Source organism: Polypterus senegalus, chromosome 14 (genome assembly GCF_016835505.1).
Source record: "Polypterus senegalus isolate Bchr_013 chromosome 14, ASM1683550v1, whole genome shotgun sequence".
Taxonomy (NCBI): Eukaryota; Metazoa; Chordata; class Cladistia; order Polypteriformes; family Polypteridae; genus Polypterus; species Polypterus senegalus.
In genome coordinates this window covers 30731287-30752685 of record NC_053167.1, presented here as the reverse complement: position 1 = coordinate 30752685, position 21399 = coordinate 30731287, and the positions used below count along the sequence as shown (strand labels likewise).

Sequence of the window (21399 nt, the reverse complement as noted above, 5' to 3'; positions counted from 1 at the left end):
TTACTATCATTTTTTTGAGACTTTCGAATTTTAGTACGTTTTTGAACTTCTTTACGACATTCTACTTTGTCATCTACTCTTTGTCTTTTATTTCCGGCTCGGGGTGTGGTTAAATCTCTTGGCACAAAGTCTCGTTTCACTGGACATGAAAGTATCTCTCTGAAAAAGTCACATCTCATCCAGGGCTAAAAAGTCTCATCTCGTCCGAGGATTTATTTTATGCAATAGAGAGATCAGGCCCACCGCCAGAAGGGGACAAATGGGACTCTGGTCTGGGGCCCTAATGGAAGGGGGCCCCTTCACACTTGATTTTTTTATGCTAATGTTATGCGTGTAGATATATATTCGGACAATTATTCAAGTTACATGTAATAAAGTTAAATCATTTAGCTTACAACAATGCAAGTGAGTGTTTTAATAGCCGCACACTCCATGCAAGTAGATATCGTGCTAATGACGTGTGAAGCACGCTTGTCAAAGGGGGCCGGCAGCGGCAAGCTTCTCAAAGACAACAGAGAGCCGAAGTCCTTGAGCTTGACGTTGAGTAGTATGTTTGTTGTACAAGGTACGTGGATAATGGATTGACTTTGCCGCTGTAATTGAATACTTTCATTTATCACACAAAGGCGCTGTTCTGTCTCAGAAAACAGCGATATTGATGTGCACTATCTTGGATGTTGACGTGTATAGTGCAGCTGAAGGCCGTCTCCGTAGTTTGATAATTCATTCTCTTGGGTGTTTATTGTTGCTTTTAAAGCAGTGACGAGTGTGCGTTGGTTTTGTGTGTATCACTAAAGATTCTGGATCACCTTTGAAGTCTGATACAGCAAGTTACCATACTGATTGTACACCATGTAGACAACCCTAACCATTAATATATATTAAAATGTTCAGATGTTACTCCTATTCATTGCATTGGTATAATTGTACCGTTACACGTTAGATAATACATAGGCCTATCTCATTAATGTATTGTTTCAATTCCGCTATGAGCTTCCGTTAGCACTGGCTTTCCTTCTCGCAGTCAAACTTTGATGTGCGAGAAGGTTTAACTCATCAAGTATGGTATTCATAAATGCAACATTGTCGCTGTCGGATAAACAACATTTTGATCAGTTTGTATACGTATTTGAAGGTTTTGGCATGTGGGGACCCGGGGGGAAAGCAGAGGGGCCCACACGTACCCAGTGTTGTCTGGGGTCCTCTGCAACTTCACCTAACCCGCACCAGTATCCCTGTCAAATGGGATACTGCCTATGCAACACACTATCTGAATAGCTGTTTTTAAACCCCAACTACCTAAATGTCCTCTGTAACTCAACCTGAGCATTCGCTATGTCTCTCTCAGAATAGGTTAAGCCTGTAAAGATATCCAGTGGGACCAGCTGAGAACCATCTGTTAACTCTGACCACTTGACTTTCATCTTTGATTCTGACCTACTCAGTGGCTTCTGTGATTCAGACCCCAATGCAATCCTTAAAAAGTTAAACCTCTTAAAACTGACCACTTTTATGACCCACAAATGTTTGAACATCATGTGTTAGACTGACCATCGGAAGAACTTTCATATAGCTTTCAAACTAAGGTAAAGAAGGTATGGTGACCTTTGGACCCACCTGAAAAGCCTACTGTAAAGTGATTACTTGGGTGGCCTTCTCCATGTTTACAGTGTTGAACATGATGCATCATCATCATCAACATTGTCATCATCAACTGATTACAAACACAATCGTCTTATAAATGTTCATAATCTCTGTCCAAACTTCCTGATTTATCTTATTATCTATCAAGGAGATGTCATTGAACAGTCTGGTGACTTTTCAAGGCAAGACCGTTGTTGATTATTGCTCTTGCGATTACACACACGGTCACGGAACACGGTCTTTGGTCAGTGTCTGCTAGTAGTTTGTAGCCAGACAACGCTCAAGGTACCCCAAAACCCAGATAAAGTACAAAGTATCTTGACAGTAAAGTCACCAATGTTTATTGCAAAAAAAAAAAAAATGATAAACCAGTATTGGTGGGAGAGATAAAGGACAAAAAAAAAAACATATATAACAATTCAGCAGAACAAAAATAGTTGTATCCAACAAACAGGACAATTCAATAAATTACAGAAATTAAATTGTGTATAGTACTTATAGGGAAGGGCTAATAAAATGTTTGTAGTTCAAAGCCGCCAAAAAAATAAAACTGTAGAAAGATAAAGGTCGAATAACTGTTCCAGTGACTCTGTCGCAGACAAAACCTATCTCTCCCCAAGTGCTAAAGTTCTCCCCAGAATTTAGGAGACCTACTGGTTTAAAAAGGTTGTAAAAAATACCTATAAGACAACCTTGAGCATGGGGAGAAAATGAACCTTTGTAATACGCAGAATCGCGACACCTATCCTCAACACTCCCCTTACTAATGACACTCAGCCTTTTAAGCATTTCCTACTCAGTTGCTTAAAAGCAATGGGCTTTTACCATTCAGATAGAGGGGGAAGAACACCGCCTTATCCATATGTTATTCCTACTGGTATATACCATCTTACATACATCTCAAACATCCTCAGGGATTACATCTAAATTTTTAAATGACAATTAGACATAATATACATGAACAAATGAAGAAAAACTATTACTATACCCACATTGCGAATGCTTTCCCCCTTTCCTGTTTCGTGCTTCTTGAATGTTGAGAAATCAGTTGCTTGCCGGCTTTTAGCAGCATAAAGGGAGTACACAGCCACATGTGCGTAGAATGAAAATTGCCTGTCAATTGACCACTAACGTGGCTAGTCCGCTTAAAAAGAGGACTCCGCCAAGCCAGTAAGTGAAGGCATTATCTAACATAAAAAAAAATCTGATTTTTTTTGGAATGATGTGCCAACATTAAGTGTCTTGGGGGGGTCTTCCCTTTATGACCCTTTCAGCACTGAACCTGGCAACTCTTTACCGTGCTTTATTTTGTTAAATATCGGCTGCTGCTGGTTCTAACAGCTCCCCTCTCCGACAAAAGACCCGGCGACGGTTCTACTACTGTCACACACACATTTCAAAGTAGTCATTTTTGAACACAAAAACACCAGTATTATAAGTTTCAGTTATTTAAAAAGAAGACCAGCCATGCACAATAGCCCAGAACTCAGTCTTCCTGTGCAACAATCTTTCTGACTCTCAAAAGACCAAATCACAGTAAAATTTTTGTGCCACGTGGTTGGTTTTGTTTTGATTTACTTCCATTTTCACATGAGAATTCTCACAATCGATTACAAAACATATACTTAACATGAGAAAATAGTGCCAGGAATATACAATAAAATGATTATATCCAGACCCCTTTTGTTGTCAAAAACATGATCTGGAAACATGGAAGTACGGATCAAAACTCAGAAGCTGCCTTGGCTTGGAAAATGGATGTATTTGGTAAGTTTTTAAGCTTTTCCTCCATGTCTTGAACCTTCCATTATAAAGCTCCAGAGTATGCAAGATATTTTTAGAAACTTTAGAATACAATTTCATAACTTCGACTTGAAAAATACTGAGCATATCCTTTAAGTGCTTTCTCCAGGTAATTAGTGATGATCTGCCTGCAGCCACAGAGTAGAACTGAGAGACACGATGAATTTCTTGAGGATGACTGATATGATGTGAAAGCAGAAAGTGCTGGTCATTGGCAGGAAAGTGGTCCAGACGTGACTTTCTGATGTGCTCAACACCACATTCAATCCTAAGTATTTGAAGTTGTGAACATGCAGGATGCTTAGGATTCCATGAATGGCTCAATGTACAGTAGTTTAAAATGTATTGTGGTGGAGCATTCATAGGACATCTTTTAAGATGTATGAAGGTCTTTCCTACATGTTCACGTTTCTTTACTTGGTTCTGCACCAGCAAATAATACAGTGGCCAGTTGGGTGTTATCAAATTTCAAGAGTAATTAAACCTTAGGAGTGCTTGAACAGGTTCCTTTTAACTGTTCTTTTAGGCCATGTCACATTATATGTCTTTTCATTTACATAATCTCAGAGAGTCACGTTAGACTCACTCCTAATAGTCTGTGACTAACTCTGATTAAATCAGACAGGTATGATTTTGTCTTTAGTTGTAGTTGTGGCCTCTGTGTGAATGAAAGGTGACAGCCAATGAATATTCATCTGGAAGTACAATACATTAATGTAGTGATGAGGAAAAAAGAGCATGGGGGACTGAGATCTCACAAACAGAAGAAAAGAAAGTTAATCTCTTTGCTGTCTCAGAATAGGAAAAAGAAATAAAAGGCGAGAGATTGCAGCTGAACTTGCTCCACCTGTTAGCACTTTGTACAGCACTGGCTCTATTAGGCAGCACATTATTGACTGTGACAAAAATGAGAGAGCACAACTGCACGGGGTGATAGGCACTGGGTCAGAAAAGTAGAAGTGCACAGCAATTTTCAGCAGTTGAAATGACACAGTGAGATGACAAGATCTGCAATTGTGGTCTGCAAGTATGACATACCCCGCTTAATGTGACATTGTCTTTAGGGTCACCTTTTGTGTGGAGTTTGCACATAGATTTGTGTGAGTTTTGTACAGTGTTGCATCTTGAAGGCAATTGTGTTAAATCGTTGTGAAGTTAGTGTGCTAGGCAGTATGTCCTCTAATGAACTTGCATCTGGTCAGGCATTGATTGTTCAGTTACTCTCTGGCTCCAAGTGAAAATGAGCATGAAAGTGTGGGTGCATACGATTTATGGATGAGAGTACAATAACCAGTTTCTCTGCTCTTTTTAAAATGCTTGGAACTTCTTTCTTCTACCTTCTTAAAAAGCTAAGACCCAAGTAAAAAACAAAAATGTAAAGAAAGAAGCAGCAACTTTGCTTAGACCTACATTTCATCTGTGCAAGAGAAAGTAATAAACCTCTGTACCCTTGTATTGTAGGCCGCAATGCAAAAGAAATGGATGTGGTACAGAAGAAATGGGCAGAGGTTTTATGGAACTACCTTCGTCTTGGGCACCCTCTTGTTAAGGTATGTTCTCAGGAACTTCCACTAGATGCTACTTGCCACCTTCATTGCTCTTTTACTCTGAATCTATTCATTTGAAAGACAAGAGGAGACCAATCAATCCATCAAGCTCATTCAGTCAGCTAATAGCAACTGGATGTTCTCCCAATATCTCATCCCGGGAACTTTGTAAAACCTGTTAAGATTTCCTCTTCAACTACATGTCTTAGCAGATTGCTCCAGTTTCCTGTGACCCTTTATGTGAAGAAGTCTTGAGTCTTAAATCCCCTTAACTTACACTGGTATCTTCAAGTATACTGAAGTGCTCACTGAGCAGGCTCCTGTCAATCATGGAGAATCCACTGCATCCACTGAACAGGATCATCTCCAGGCAGAGGAGTAGCTTCAGTGACAACTTGTGTCACTGTCCTGCTCCACTGACAGACTGAGGAGATCGTTCCTCCCACACACTATGCGACGCTTCAGTTCCACCCCTGGGGAGGGTAATAAACGTTAACACTATACAAGATTATAGACTGTTATACCTGTTAATATTGTTCTTTATCAGTATACTGCTGCTGGAGTATATGAATTTCCCCTTGGGGATTAATAAAGTATCTATCTATCTATCTATCTATCTATCTATCTATCTATCTATCTATCTATCTATCTATCTATCTATCTATCTATCTATCTATCTATCTATCTATCTATCTATCTATCTATCTAAGTATGTGAGTCACTGTTTAATTGTAAAAATGGTTCTGGAAACAACTTTAATTTTGTAGACCTGGATTAGGTCCCTACAGCTGTCTAATATGCCAGTTATATACATAGTGGCACCGTAGTTATTGATATTACAGTACAACTCCAGGAGGTTGGGTTTGAAAACTGACTCTGTGGAGGTGGCACGTTCTTCTACTGTCTACTTGTGTTTTTCTACAGATACTCCAAAAATGAGTTAGGCTGATTGCTGATTTTAAAAGGACCCTCAATGAGTTAGTGTGAGTGTGCAAGCATTTATGTGTTAAGTATGGCAGTTTGAGGTTTTTATATTTGTGGAGAAATGACAGACAAAAATATCAGGAGTAGTTTTGAAAAACAGTTTTACAAATAGGTCTGTAGAAGTAGAAGCCAGATCAGGAGAAAGAAATATGACAAAAAGTGGTGTGCCCTTCAATTGACTGGCACCTCACCCTAATTGAGCCTAATGTTTGCTGGGCAGATACTGGCCTCCTATGACCCTGAACTGGGCAAGCTGGTTAGAAAGTGTGTTTTAATGGATGAACATAAAAAGACACATAAAACAGAAGAAGGAAGTGAAGTGAACCCCAACATTTAGCACATTTGTTTTTACTATAGAAGTAGAACATTCATCCATTTTTAAGTGCCGTGACATACAACACTAAAAGCACGACCATGATAGCCATGTCTGTCAGTTGGTCTGTGTGTCTGCATGAAGCGACACAGCTCCCAGTGGACTCATTTTGTTGTAATTTTGCACACTTACTCTTTGACAAAATGTGTCAGGACAGTTTAATTATGATATATTTTAAATACAGCATGCTGTATACATTTTTGAAATTTCAAAATCTCCCATGGTGATTTTGCAAAAGTTGTCTATTTTAAAACATGAAGCATTTGGTGTGAATTCAAACTATCAATTATTTTACTGTTGTGTGAGTGTTGCTGCCTTGGACGAGGCTGAGTCTAAGGACTTTAGAAAAACAGAAACAGCAAGGTTATTAATCACAGAGGGAGCTACCACTCTACTACACACAGACACAGCAAACTGGCACGGCCGGGGCCAGGCCAGTGGCCAAGTCCTAATGATCCCTGCATCGGCCATCGGGCCACAGACTCGTTGTGCGAGGAGGAGGTGAGCTTGTAGTTGCCTCTGTGGCTCTACGAACTTGCGGGGCGCTGTGAACCTGCGGTTGCCTTGGTGACAGACAAGCAGCCTTCGACAGATGTGTCAATTTCATTTTGGTGTGTTGCCCCATTGGGGAGGGTCTCAAAAGAGGTAAAAAAAAAAATCTTACATTATTTTTTTACTCACTTGGCAGTCACTCATGACAGAAAACAGTGAAACACCTGCAGCTGTGAGAGCAGAACCAAATGAACCTTACTGCTGGATGTAGGCAGGGTAGACAGTCAATTATTACCCCATAAGAATGGTACAATGTTAGATGTACATTTATTTATTCAGTTCACTAATAATTATATACTTTATTTATTCAGTACAGTAGTAATTATACTGTTTATTTTTTCATCACCTCTCAATGTAAGTACTGTCTGTTACTCTACCAGAATGCAGTAGTAGTGTAGATCTTGCTGTATGCTAACAGTTAGGCTTCTGCCTCTACTCCATCTCACTCTCATCTGTCAACCTCAGTCACAGCAGCTCACTTCTCCTGATGCTTGATATCAAAGTGTGTAAGTGACAAAGTAAAAGATAAAAGCTAACGTAACTTCTACAGAAATGTATAAAAGATGACTCAGTGACAGTTCACGCTGCAGTGACTAAACATGACCTCAGTATTTACGTTACATTAAAAACAACCTGAAGGCTGAATCATCTAAAGATTAAAATGATTCAGTGTTTCTCCAACACTTGAATTAATTGGCAAGTGCCACAATGATCTGCTTTCTATCATGTTGGGATTCAGCAAAGAATTTTAATTGGAGATTTCACTACAGGTTTTAAATTCCTATCAAGTATTTCTTTGAAAAATTCTGTTTAAAACATTTGTACTACAATTAGCCACAGACATTCGACATCCAACAACTAATAACAGTGCATGGATCTCTTCATCCCATGAGTTGGAATCTACTGTCTATAAGAGCAATTTCAGCCACCTAACATTGTAAAATGGTAATTACAAAACATCTTATATGCACTCATAGCATATGTGATTACATTCTATCATTACTGTTATTTTTTCAATGTGACTCATTATAATAAAAACATATGAGAAACAAAATTTGATGAAGTGAATAAAAAATTTGAAAATGCTCCAGCTTTCAAATCAGCTAACCAAGCTCCTGAACACACACATGGGAAGAACATGCAAACCTCATGATGTTACATGCCCAGTGAGTTAGTGTGTGTGTGCAAGTATCATGAACTTAATGTGTACATTTTCTTAATTGTTTATCTGGCTTTTTCTGGAAAACAGAAATTATCCATCAATCCATTAGCTGTACCTACCCTTTTCTAACTGGGGTCGGGGGAATCATCCATCCAACTATTTTCTACCTTTTCCTCATCAAATATACGGGAGGAGAGCTACAATTTATGAAAACTAAAGCTAAAACAGTACAAAAAAGAAACTTTGAAAGAAACGTTGAAGGATGTTGAAGTTTAATAACTAAGGAATTCTCCAACTTAGGAAAAAAATGAATGAAAGATGGGAAAGAATAGAATAGAAGTGCAAAAATCAGTCAAAGTAAATGTTTTGTTGTGTAAAAAGAGAGCGTGTTGAAAATAGATAGATAGATAGATAGATAGATAGATAGATAGATAGATAGATAGATAGATAGATAGATAGATAGATAGTGTGACACTAGAGTGCGCTGTCGCACCTCAAACCCCACAGACAAACGTCCAAGACACCAAGTAAAAGTGCAAGAAATAATTTTAATTTCGTTTCCTTTTACAGATAGAACATACAGTGCATCCGGAAAGTATTCACAGCGCATAACTTTTTCCATATTTTGTTATGTTGCAGCCTTATTCCAAAATGGATTAAATTCATTTTTTTCCTCAGAGTTCAATCTTTGTCTCATCAGACCAAAGAATTTTGTTTCTCATGGTCTGAGAGTCCTTCAGGTGCCTTTTGGCAAACTCCAGGTGGGCTGCCATGTGCCTTTTACTAAGGAGTGGCTTCCGTCTGGCCACTCTACCATACAGGCCTAAATGGTGGATTGTTGTAGTGATGGTTGTCCTTCTGGAAGGTTCTCCTCTCTCCACAGAGAACCTCTGGAGCGCTGACAGAGTGATCATCGGGTTCTTGGTCACCTCCCTGACAAAGGCCCTTCTCAAACGATCACTCAGTTTAGATGGCCGGCCAGCTCTAGGAAGAGTCCTGGTGGTTTCGAACTTCTTCCACTTACGGATGATGGAGGCCACCGTGCTCTTTGGGACCTTCAAAGCTGCAGAAATTTTTCTGTAACCTTCCTCAGATTTGTGCCTTGAGACAATCCTGTCTTGGAGGTCTACAGCCAATTCCTTTGACTTCATGCTTGGTTTGTGCTCTGACATGAACTGTCAACTGTGGGACCTTATATAGACAGGTGTGTGCCTTTCCAAATCATGTCCAATCAACTGAATTTACCATACGTGGACTCCAATTAAACATCTCAAGGATGATCAGGGGAAACAGGATGCACCTGAGCTCAATTCTGAGCTTCATGGCAAAGGCTGTGAATACTTATGTACAGTACATGTGCTTTCTCAATTTTTTTTATTTTTAATAAATGTGCAAAAATCTCAAGTAAACTTTTTTCACATTGTCATTATGGGGTGTTGTGTGCAGAATTCTGAGGAAAAAATGAATGTAATCCATTTTGGAATAAGGCTGTAACATAACAAAATGTGGAAAAAGTGATGCGCTGTGAATACTTTCTGGATGCACTGTATCAATTAAAGAAAGTAAGTTATCCTCTAATAGGACAATCTTGATAAAATGACATTGAATCAGAAACCAGGTAGGAGAAACCTTTTCTGTTGCACCCTTTATTTCGTCTTACAGCATATGCTAAAGAGGGAGCACTCATCACAGTAGTCTGGTACAGAATGATCAGAATGGTCAAAATAATAAGGGCAGACGTCCATTTTATAAACAACTGAATTTACTTAGCAGTGCTGATCAACACATACACATCACCTGACATTTACTCTGATTGCTTCGTTGGCTGCACCTCACTTCTATCTATATTGTTCAACTATTACCCTTGAAATCTCTGTGTATACTACAACTCTCAAGTCTTGTTGTTTACAGGACATCTGCTGATCTCTTAGTCATCATTTAGTACATTTGATGTATGACATCAGCCTTCTACTGTTACATCCTTGTCTTTGTTGTTCACTTGACCCTTATCTGGTTTCCTGATATGGTTGAACAGGCTTCTGACATCTAACATGGATACTATATTTTTACATGGAAAGCATATCAAAACACTTTATGCGCAGTAACTATATTACCCCTAAATGACTATGTAACCCCTAAGTCTATTATTTCTCCCACAATAGATAGATAGATAGATAGATAGATAGATAGATAGATAGATAGATAGATAGATAGATAGATAGAATGTTTTCAGGGTATTTTTGCAAGTATTTGCTTCATACAGCCTGTCTCCACAGTGTTTTTGGAAAGGTGGCTGTTATTGCAAACCATATTGTGCTTGCTGCTGGTGCTTCACAGATATAGAATCCTAAAATCAAATCCAGGCTGGGCACTACCTGTGTGGAGTTTGCATGTTCTCCTCATGTTCTCTGTGACTTTCTGTCCTTCCACATGTGTGTTGATTTAACTGGTGATTTTAAATTGGCACTGCATGAGTGATCCATCCTGCCTTGTGTCCTGACGCTACCAGGTTAGATGGTGACCCCTTACCCTTAACTGGATTAGACAATTTTAAGAATGCAGGAGTTTCATGGCCTTGAAGATCAAGGACTTTAACTCAATATTCTTTGTTTAGAGTGATGTGATAATCGGCCTTGGGTGCCATGACTTGAGAGTGGCAGAGACGTCAGCAAGGCTTTTCTTAGAAGGCTGGGCTCCTTGGCTTTTGTTCACAGGATATCTTGGGAACCAGACTGCAGGTGAGGCTTTCAAAATTGTGAATTACCATTAGGACCAGAGTTACTATGGTTTATAAAAGACAGTTAATTATTCTTTACTTCATTCCATATATTGTCAAAGTGACATCTGTGGCATTAAATTCAAATTTGAAACACCATATAATATTTACTATTATTTAGAGCATGCTTTATTTGTTAAAACCACCTGGGCTTGGTCCTTGTCTGTCTGAAGTTTGCACATTCTCCCTGTGTTTTTGTGTTTCTTTACCTCTATGTATTCCATTTCTTCTCCCCCATTTCCAGAGAAATGTAACTTAGGTTAATTGGAGGCCCTAAATTGAATGGGTTTGTGTGAGAGTGAGCCATGTGATCGACTGGTATCCTATTTTCTTCCCTTCTGCCCAGTGCTGCAGGTTTAAACTCTGGCCCCAAGACACTTAATTTGATTAGATGACTTTGAAAATATTGTATTGTTATGCTAAAATCACCACATTTTCTGTCGTATTTTATTGATTTCTTCTTGAGGGGAACTCAACCCAGAATTAAAAACTACTATACAATTGCTATGGTCTTACACTATTCAGAATGAACAGCACAGGAGGCACATTGTTTTGTGCTTTTACTGCCTTGTGTTACCAGCAGGTCTATTGTCAGCATATAACTTGTGTTTCTTGAACAGGCATCTGGCACCAACCCGAGGCTGAAATATTCCTGGAAGTTGCTATAAAAATGGGAGTACCAAGAGACAGGATACTGCTAGAGAAGGAGGCCACCAACACCGGAGAAAACATCAGGTTTTCTTTCCAAGTGTTAAAGGACCATGGAATTCAGGGTAAGGGACCTTAAAAAACTGGTCTACTCCAAAATGACAGATATGAGCATGCCTTGTCAAGCCATTTACAATTGTGGAGTAATGTGGATTCAAAATGAGTTTCATCCATTCATGAATGTTGCTATTTTTTCCATTACTAAGTATGGGTTTTAAAATACTATTCATGATATTAGATATTCACTAGGAACTCAGTATAATCATCTAGTCAGTCTTTCATTTCTGACTGTCATTGCTGGAGGAGAGCCTATCCTAGCAGTATCCAGTGTGACAGATAGGGGGCGCTATCGCTACCTTGAACCCTCAGACTTGACTCCAGACACTAGGTAAAAGTCCAAATGTTGACCTTATTATTACACAATAGTGCACAAAGCACCCTCCTCTCCTCAATACTCATAAATTTATTCACAATACTACAATAAACCAATCCTTCACTCCCAGACGCATTGCCACCCTTCCACCCAGCTCAGCTCGACGTCTGGGATTTCCCATCGTCCTTTTATAGTCCCTGACCTGGAAGTGTTTCCAATCCCCAGTCCATGTGATCTCCTATCACTTCCGGGTCAGATAAAAAAGTCCTTTTCTTCACCCCGGAAGTATGTCATCTATCCTGTCGCTGTGACTAAGATGCACTTCCGGGTTATAGGGCACAAACGACTCTCTGGGCCTCCCTACAGCGTCCTCTGTTGGCCCCTGTGGTATCCAGCAGGGCTGTAGAGGGAAAACACCATTGTCCATGATTCCCTGCTGGGCACCTCCATGCTGCAGGGAGAGCTCCATCTGGTGGCCTGGGGGTATTGGCCGGGATAAAAAGCTGGCCATGGACCACACCAGTTCTATTTTTACCAGTAACGGCGTACTTCACGATAACGTGCTGTGAATACACTTGACTTGAGCATTTCTAGTTTTCAGACTCTTTCTCTGTATGTTTAGCATGCGTTTGCTCAGAGGTTGATGCACTTGCTGCTTCCTGAGCAGCTCTTCTTTTTTTCACTCTAGCGGCCCGCTTCTTCTCTCCTTTAATTGGAATCTTTTCACGTTAAAACTGATTAAGTCAGTGTTTGTGTTGCAATTACTTAGTACGTTTTCTTTAATTTTTCACTTAAGCTGGCATTTAAGTCTTCAATCTGCCTCAAGAATGATTTAAGATATGAAGAGGTAGGGAAATTGATGACGGAGTTGGTAAGGATGAGAACGGCGCCCATACACATACACCGCACAGTCGCCCTGCTGACTGCTGCCAAGAGTTGATTCTACAATAACACTCTTCTATAATAGCACTTCCGGGTCAGATACAAACTCTTATTGTTCTTCAGTCCGGAAGTACTTCAGTTCTTCCATCCCCGTGACTAGGGAGTACTTCTGGGCTATAGGGAAAATAGAAAACTTCTTGTCTCCCTGCAGCGTCCTCCGATGGCACCCACGGCACCCATGAGGGCTGTGAAGTTACACTCCATCTCCCATGATGCCCTGTGGTCATCCGGGGCACCTCCATGCTGCAGGGAGGACTCCATCTAGCAGCCTGGGGGTGCTGGCCGGGATAAACTGTCGGCCATCTCTCACACAGGACAGTGTAAATTCTTTAAAATTTCCTGAGAGAATCAAATCTCTTTATTATAAAAGAAAATCTTGAGACAAAACAATTGGCAAGAGATTTTTTTCAAGTTCCGCCCTCCTCGCAACCATTTTTCAACCATGCCCATGGTCCTTTCACTTCTCATTCGTGTGAATGCTTTTGTCAAACACAGTTCCTGCACTCTCAGCTCTTAGAAATCTTTTCGTTTTCCTCACTTTAAGTTCCAAATAAAAGAAGACGTATTATGTCCACATCTTTTTGAAGAATTTCATCCTGAAGGGTTATCAACAGAAGAAATGAGTACACGGACAATTCTTGCACTGAGAAACGATGAAGTCAAATGAATTAACGTGAAAATTGTCAATAGGTTACACTGCAAATTGGTTAAATGCGTATCAATAGACTATGCTGAAACAGCTGGTGGTGATGGTGTGGAAGATGAAAACATCAACTCACAACATCCCGTAGAATATCTACAACCGTTAACACAGTCTGGTCTTCCACCGGCTGAATGATGTATTGTAATGTTATTGCGAAATTCATGTCTGAGTAATGGGTTATGCAATTAGACAAGATTAGTTGTATTCAAAATTGGTTGAACAACTCTGACATGTAAAATTTTAACAGGCAACAAGAAAGGTAATGTAGTATATCTTCCGTGGATAACATTAGACACCAAAGGAGATCTTGCCATTCATATTGAAAATTTTACAGTTTCCCATTAGAATAGCATTTGCTATGACAATTAACAAATCACAAGGACAAACATTCAAAAAAGCCGGTTTATTTATTAGAAAGAAAGAGACGATATTCACTCATGGGCAGTTATACGGTGTGTTGTCACAATATAAGTCCAAACTTGGAATCAAAGTTCAATGCAATATTGATGAAAAGTTAATTCAAAGAATTGTTTTTACTGAAGTTATACAGTAAAAGTGTAAGTTAAAAAGTATTTGCGTGTTAATTTCAAAGCCAGACAGAACAAAAACATATAACACAACGAATACCTCTAATGCAACGTGAAACATAATTTTCTTTCAATTTATTACATTGTACTATTTTTACTATGGTTAATTACTTGCTGAAATGTAAAACAATTAGTTCTATTATGCATATGTAACAATTCCCATTAAAATAACAATTGGTTTAAATTGTACATCCTTTTCTCCATATGTGAGTGGCAGATCCGCGAAATGGGATAATAATAAAATACTAAGTTCTGCCTCTCTGTCACGCGATTACTTGCAAACTGCTGAGGCTAGAATCTTGGTCTTGGTATTAATTGAAAGCTTATGACCTGAATAGTTCTGGAAGTTCAAAAATATTTTGGTTAATAGCAACATCAGCAATGTGATCTGTGGTCAAATGTTTTTATGGCAAACTGAGTGCTAAATCAAGTGATATCACGCATCTGCTGAGCATCATGCAAATGGTAGTCTTCTTCTGTGATGAACAATGTCATAATAGGAAGGAAGGAAGGAAGGAAGAACAACAATATTTGCTGAGCTCTAAGTGTGAAATACAAAATGCAAGAATGAGGTTAGAGAAATGCATATCGACAATCGAGAAGATCATACATGTTCAGAATTCATAATTCAACGTGAGTTCTTATGTGTGTAAACAGCTGCTTTATATCTAGCCTTTGTTGGTAACACACTTTGCTCTCCCTAATTTGAAGCATTCCTTTCCTTATCTTCTGAAAACAATGTAGTTATAAAAACATTCTATTTTGGAATACATGTATTTGTTGATCAACAGTCATCGACTTTTATCAAATGTACACAAAGGATGGCAAAATGACCTGTGCTCTTGGGTTTATGGCAAAGTGGTCACGAAACAAGTCTGCTAACCACCAAAATAGCAAAAAGAAGAAAAGCAGCAACATTTGCTGACTGTCAAGCACATCACAGAAGGCACTTAAGACATAAAGAATGAGAAACAATAAAAAGACAAGACATTCAAGCACATAGCCAAGCCAAAAAGTAATCCTGAATTTAGAAAAGCTGGCCAGCATCCAAACAAGATGGCTCATATGTATGCAACAAATAGGATGCATAATGCAAAAATAAGAACAAGCAACCAGTGCATCCAGACAAATGAGAACATCGTCAAATGATAGATACTTCCAAACATGCAGAAACATTGCTTTTATACCCTTAGATCAATGTTTCTTTAAAGAGCACTACCCTGGAAAGTTAGACGACCAGTGTGATTATTGTCAAGCTTTATTTGTAATGGTGAAATCAAAAGAATTTGTGGCCAAAAAAGTTCAGCTTGCTTTATATAAACTACCTTTATTTTAGGACTGCAGGTCCATGTTTCACTTGTATAAAGATTAAAAGAATTTTGATTCAAACATTGAAGGAGCTAGAGGATCACGAGTTATTGGTTGAGGGTGTTGGTTGTGAATAAAAAGGAGACGCAGATGAAAGTTTTTAAAAGTGGAGCAAATGATTATATAATTGGCAGTGTCCATAGCCATGGTGACTCAACAAAATGAATACACAGGTTCAACATCAACTTTATTTATTTCACTCGTCTATAGTAGTGCAAGGAAGGATCCCATTTTGCCTCCAGAACAGCTGGAAGCCTTTAAGGCCTGTATTCAACAAGATGTTGGAAGCATTCCTTCAAGATTTTGATCATTGTTGACTCAATAGAATCACACAGTTTTTGCGAATTTTTTGGTCATAAAGCCATGTTGAGGACCATCTTTTCCATCTCACCCCAAAGGCTTTCTGTTTCCTGAAAAGGCATTACCTCTCTTGGAAATGTGTTCTTTTAATATTGTGGCATATTAAATAATTAAACAATATCATAATATACCAGAAACGGCGATATCCCTCCCATCGTGATTACGGCGGTACAAGAATCACATGAGAAAAGATATCTTTTAGCTTACATTTACTGACGATTAACGCGGTTACAGACGGAGAGGCGCATGGACAGACTTTATTCAGGTGGGAAATCTGGATCAACACAGTCAGCCATTTTCCCATCACCACGCTGGGAGATTTTTCTTCGAGCTTTGTCGATTCCGCCTCTAAGGGTCTGGCTGTTGTCCAAGCCTTTATAATGTCTTGCTTCATTTGCTGGTCTTCTCTGTCTCCAAACAAGGGCTGAATTCCTCCTCCACAAAATACAGAAATATCATAGTGCTTACATGCCGATTCTTATTCTCCCAATAAGGAAAGAAGATTTGTGCTGATAGAGGACAGAAATACCTAACCTGTGTTTAAACTGACTTTCCAGTTGTCTTTGGCTATTTAATCCAATGCTTGGCTAGCAATTCTAACTGCTGAGCCCCTGTGTGCCAAATTTAACATGCACATGTGAATAAAACTCATAACAGTAGTGTCCAGATATAGTGACATAAAGAAAAATGTAGTATTACAAGATTTTGACCGAGCCACCCATATCGTCAGTATAAGCATATTTTTAATATATATATATATATATAAAATATTATAATTAATATATAATAATATAATTATTAATGTAGCCACAATCCTGCCGACTACGCCATTATGTTTCCTGAAGAGGCATTAGCTCTCTTGGAAATGTGTTCTTTTAATATTGTGGCATATTAAATAATTAAACAATATCATAATATACCAGAAATGGCGATATCCCTCCCATCGTGATTACGGCGGTACAAGAATCACATGAGAAAAAATATCTTTTAGCTTACATTTACTGACGTTTAACGCGGTTACAGACGGAGAGGCGGAATCGACAAAGCTCAAAGAAAAACCTCCCAGCGTGGTGACGAGAAAATGGCTGACTGTGTTAATCCAGATTTCCCACCTGGATTAAGTCTGTCCATGCGCCTCTCCGTCTGTAACCGCGTTAATCGTCAGTAAATGTAAGCTAAAAGATATTTTTTCTCATGTGATTCTTGTACCGCCATAATCACGATGGGAGGGATATCGCCTTTTCTGGTATATTATGATATTGTTTAATTATTTAATATGCCACAATTTTAAAAGAACACATTTCCAAGAGAGCTAATGCCTCTTCAGGAAACACTTTCCATTGCATTTTAATTTGAGAACTGTCATGTTAGAGGGTTCCATTTGAGATGATGTGTGCTTTGTGACATGGTGCGCTATCCTTCTGGCGTTGTCCACCTGAGAAAGGGAATACCTAATGTCTTGCAAGAAAACATTCCCTACTCCATTATGCTACCTCCACCAGCCTGTACTACTGACATATGCCTGAATAGATCCATGGGTTCATGCAAATTCCAGCAATGTAATTTGTATTTTACAGCAAACATAGATAGATAGATAGATAGATAGTGCAGCATTATACAGATGTATTGCTGTTGGTATAAAGGAGCCCCAGTAGCGTTTCTGGAGACACTCCTGTTAAATGATTCATTGGCTGAAAGTCCTCAGTGTTAGTGTGTCAGAGAGAGAATGTGCAGCATTGTTCATATCGGCACTCAGTTTTGTTTTAATTCTCTTCTTTGCTACGACCTCCAGGGGGTCCAGAGTGTGCCCTAAAACTGAGTCTGCTCTTTTAATTGGCTTGATGATTCAGTGGGCCTCTCTTCAACTGAAGTTATCGGCCCAGCACATCACAGTGTATAAAATCAAACTAACCTTTAGCGAGTTGTTGAAGATATGAAGGATGTCACTTCCCACATTAAAGGAATGCATTCTCTTAAGTAAAAAGAGCCTGCTCTGCCCTTTCTTCTATAGTTCCTCTGTATGCTGAGACCAGTCTGACCTGTCATTAATGTGGACCCCCAAGTACTTGTAAGAGTGGACCACCTTTACATCCACTCCTTTAATAGTGACCAAACACAGAGGCTCTTTGGGGCTGTGAAAGTCAATAGCCAGTTCCTTGTTTTTGCTGATGTTAAGTTGTAGACAATTCTCTTTGCACCAACAATCAAAGTTCTCCACCCGACTTCCATACTCTGTCTCATCCCCCTTTATTGATACACCCCATAAGTGCAGAATCACATGAGAATGTCTGCAATGACATGATCTGGTGTTATATTGATAGTCTGAAGTGTACAGAGTGAAGTGAAAAGGAGACAGGCCTGTTCCTTGTGATGCTCCAGTGTTGCTCACATCCATATCAGAAACACAGTCCTTGAGTCTCACAAACTGTGGTCTGCTCGAAAGAAGGCCCATTATCCAGGACACCTTAGGTTCATCCACCTGCATATCTCCCAGTTTACCCCTTATGAGGGATGGCTGGATGGTACTGAAGGCACTTGAGAAATCAAAAAACATAATCTTCACAGAGCTGCCAGATTTGCTCATGTGAGAATGAGCCTTGTGGAGCAGACAGATAATTGCATCCTCCACTCCAGTCTTTGTCCAATAGGCAAACTGCAGTGGGTCCAGGTGGTCTACCACAAGAGGACTCATATAATCCAAGACTAGTCTCTCAAAAGTCTTCATGTTGTGAGACATAAGTGCTACTAGTCTGTAGTTATTAGGTGAAGAGGCGCCTGGATAGTATAAACAGGATATTTTCCAAAGTAGAGCCACTTACTGAAGCCTTAGGGACACAGTGAACAGATGACAGTGGACACCACAAAGTTTATCAGCACAGGCCTTAAGAACTCAAGTACTGACTCCGTCTGGTCCTGCAGCTTTTCTGGTGTGTAGCTTCCTCAGTTATCATTGGCCATTCCAATTGATGTAGTGGTAATTGTTGATGTAATAGGGATGGCTTGTGTGTGTGTTTGGGGGATGAAATTGGTCATTGGGTAGGAAAATCAACTAAAAGATTGGTTCAGGGCATTAGATTTGTCCACATTCCCTTCAATCACATAAGCCCTGGATTCCTTCATGTTATTCTGAATGAGCCTTTTTGTATTTTAGGCTTCTTTTACTTTAGCCCACTCTGTACAACCCTCAGAGCCTTTTTGTCACTGAAATTGAATGCACTCTTATTCTCATTCAGGAGACCTTTTAGCTGCCTAATTAGGTGGCCCCGCTTCACGAGGCTCCATACTCAAGAGGCAAGGTAGACAACAAAAGCATTAAATATGTACTTAACATAAAACATAACAGTAAAATAAAGTACATATCAATTATATTACATGAATGCAACACAGACTAAGCCAAACCAAAAGCAGAAGCAGAATTAAGAATTCATCCATCCATCCATTTTCTAACCCGCTGAATCCGAATAGGGTCACAGGGGTCTGCTGGAGCCTATCCCAGCCAACACAGAGCACAAGGCAGGAACCAATCCTGGGCAGGGTGCCAACCCACCGCAGGACACACACAAACACACCCACACACCAAGCACACACCTTAGGGCCAATTTAGAATCGCTAATCCACCTAACCTGCATGTCTTTGGATTGTAGGAGGAAACCGGAGTGCCCGGAGGAAACCCACGCAGACACGGGGAGAACATGCAAACTCCACGCAGGGAGGACCCGGGAAGTGAACCCAGGTCTCCTAACTGCGAGGCAGCAGCGCTACCACTGTGCCACCGTGCCGCCCATTAAGAATTCAATATACTAAATTTTGAACCACAAAAAGAGTACATAAAAACCCAAACTTAAGCCAGGACAAAACCTTGACTCAAACATAACACAGAGCATCTAAAGAACAGGCAGTCTGTCTTGAATGAAAGAGGAGGATAATTATATTAGATAGAGCTGGAAAAGTGGAACAAGTACTATCAGCAATGTAAAGGTTGTTTTGTTACTTTAAAAAAAATATGTCTTGGAAGCTTTGATAAAAAGGTGATAAACAACCTGTTCAGTTATATCAAATAAAAACTTTAAGCTGTCATGCTCTTATTGATCATATTAATGAGAGGTACCAGATGTCTCATCTGAGCTGGCAGGAAATAAAAATAAAAATTCTGAAGGCACAAACTGAGCTCTCTTGTGTTCTAGTAGTCATAGTGAAATTGAATTAAAAAAAATCAAATAAAAGTTAAAACTATTTATCACTCAAATCAAGATTTAACTTGCTAGGGTCACCATCTAGCTCCTCCATGACTAGGCCATACATTTTTTAAATACACTAAAGATAATCAGTGCTGATCCATTAACAACGATACTTGGGATTAAAGTGCATGGTGAGAATCTGATTGTAACAGCCCATTCCTCACTACTAGCATGCAGATATAAACATTGCTTAACTGGAACAATCCCAACCCAAACACTAAAATTATCTCAAATTAGAACAAAATCTAATTCTGTCTAATTTTTTTTGACCCATTTACTCCATGGCAACATTTTGATTATAAATTTAACCCCGCACAGCTTTATTCAGTAATTTGAGTTTATACTTCTATCATAATAAAGCAATCAACAAAGGGGAGATTTTAAGATATTGTTTTTAACATTTTTATTTTAAGTTCAAATAACAAAAGAAATAATAATAGCACATTATAATGGTATTTCACTTATTTAGAAACAATTAATGGTGAGCAGCTACCAGCATACCAGAATGAAGCACTGAGTCCATTAGAACACATCAATCTGTGAGATGCTTATTCTTGCTTTTCACCTACGATTTTGGATATTCTTGGCACAGTTGTTGAAAGAGCAAATCTTACATGGCATCTTTGGAAACTAATTGAGATATTATTTCAAACAAATTTACCCTTTGAGTAGGTGAAATTTGCGCCTGGTTGGGAAGAATTGCTCTAAGAGGATATGTCTAAAATGTTTTTTAAAAATACAAGAATTTATTAATATAACTTTACAATTAGTATGCCAGTCCTGTGATTAATTCTCTTATGCTGCTCATTGTTCTATTTTGTATTTGACAAGTTAGATTGGGTTTTCAAAATATAAATTATGCAACATATATATATATACACTGTATATATACACATACAGAGGGGGCCAAAAACTGTTTGTACACATCAACAAAGACCAGCCTGTATTAAAGTTGTAATATTACATTTCTACAGATATCAAAGGGATGAGTTTAAATCACTTTTTACTTCTACATTTACAAAATGTGCTCAAAACAGTTACCATGAGCATGCAGACACTTCTGATTATGGTAAACTACTGCTTGAACAACATTGGGAAAAAGTGTCCAGTGAGATTAATGCGCATGGCGTTTCAATTTGTTCTTGAAGCGCAGCCAATGTGTCTGGTTTTCTACAATACACAACATGGTCCCCGAGAGATAAAAGTTCAGTGGTGTTACAGACAACAAGATGGTGCGTCAGCACACTAGTACTGAGACTTGAGAGCTTACCTTGATAAA

The 21399-nt window shown here is 39.1% G+C and overlaps 1 protein-coding gene across 1 annotated transcript in view; it reads left to right on the top strand.

The window, feature by feature from the left end:
* LOC120515204 (uncharacterized protein SCO4629-like) overlaps positions 1-21399 on the top strand; it is a 74606-nt gene that overhangs the window by 15250 nt on the left and 37957 nt on the right. The window contains exons 2-4 of the mRNA XM_039735960.1: positions 4909-4997; positions 10680-10803; positions 11462-11614. Coding sequence (XP_039591894.1) covers positions 4926-4997; positions 10680-10803; positions 11462-11614 — 349 coding nt within the window. The 5' untranslated portion in view covers positions 4909-4925. The remainder of the gene's footprint in view (positions 1-4908; positions 4998-10679; positions 10804-11461; positions 11615-21399) is intronic.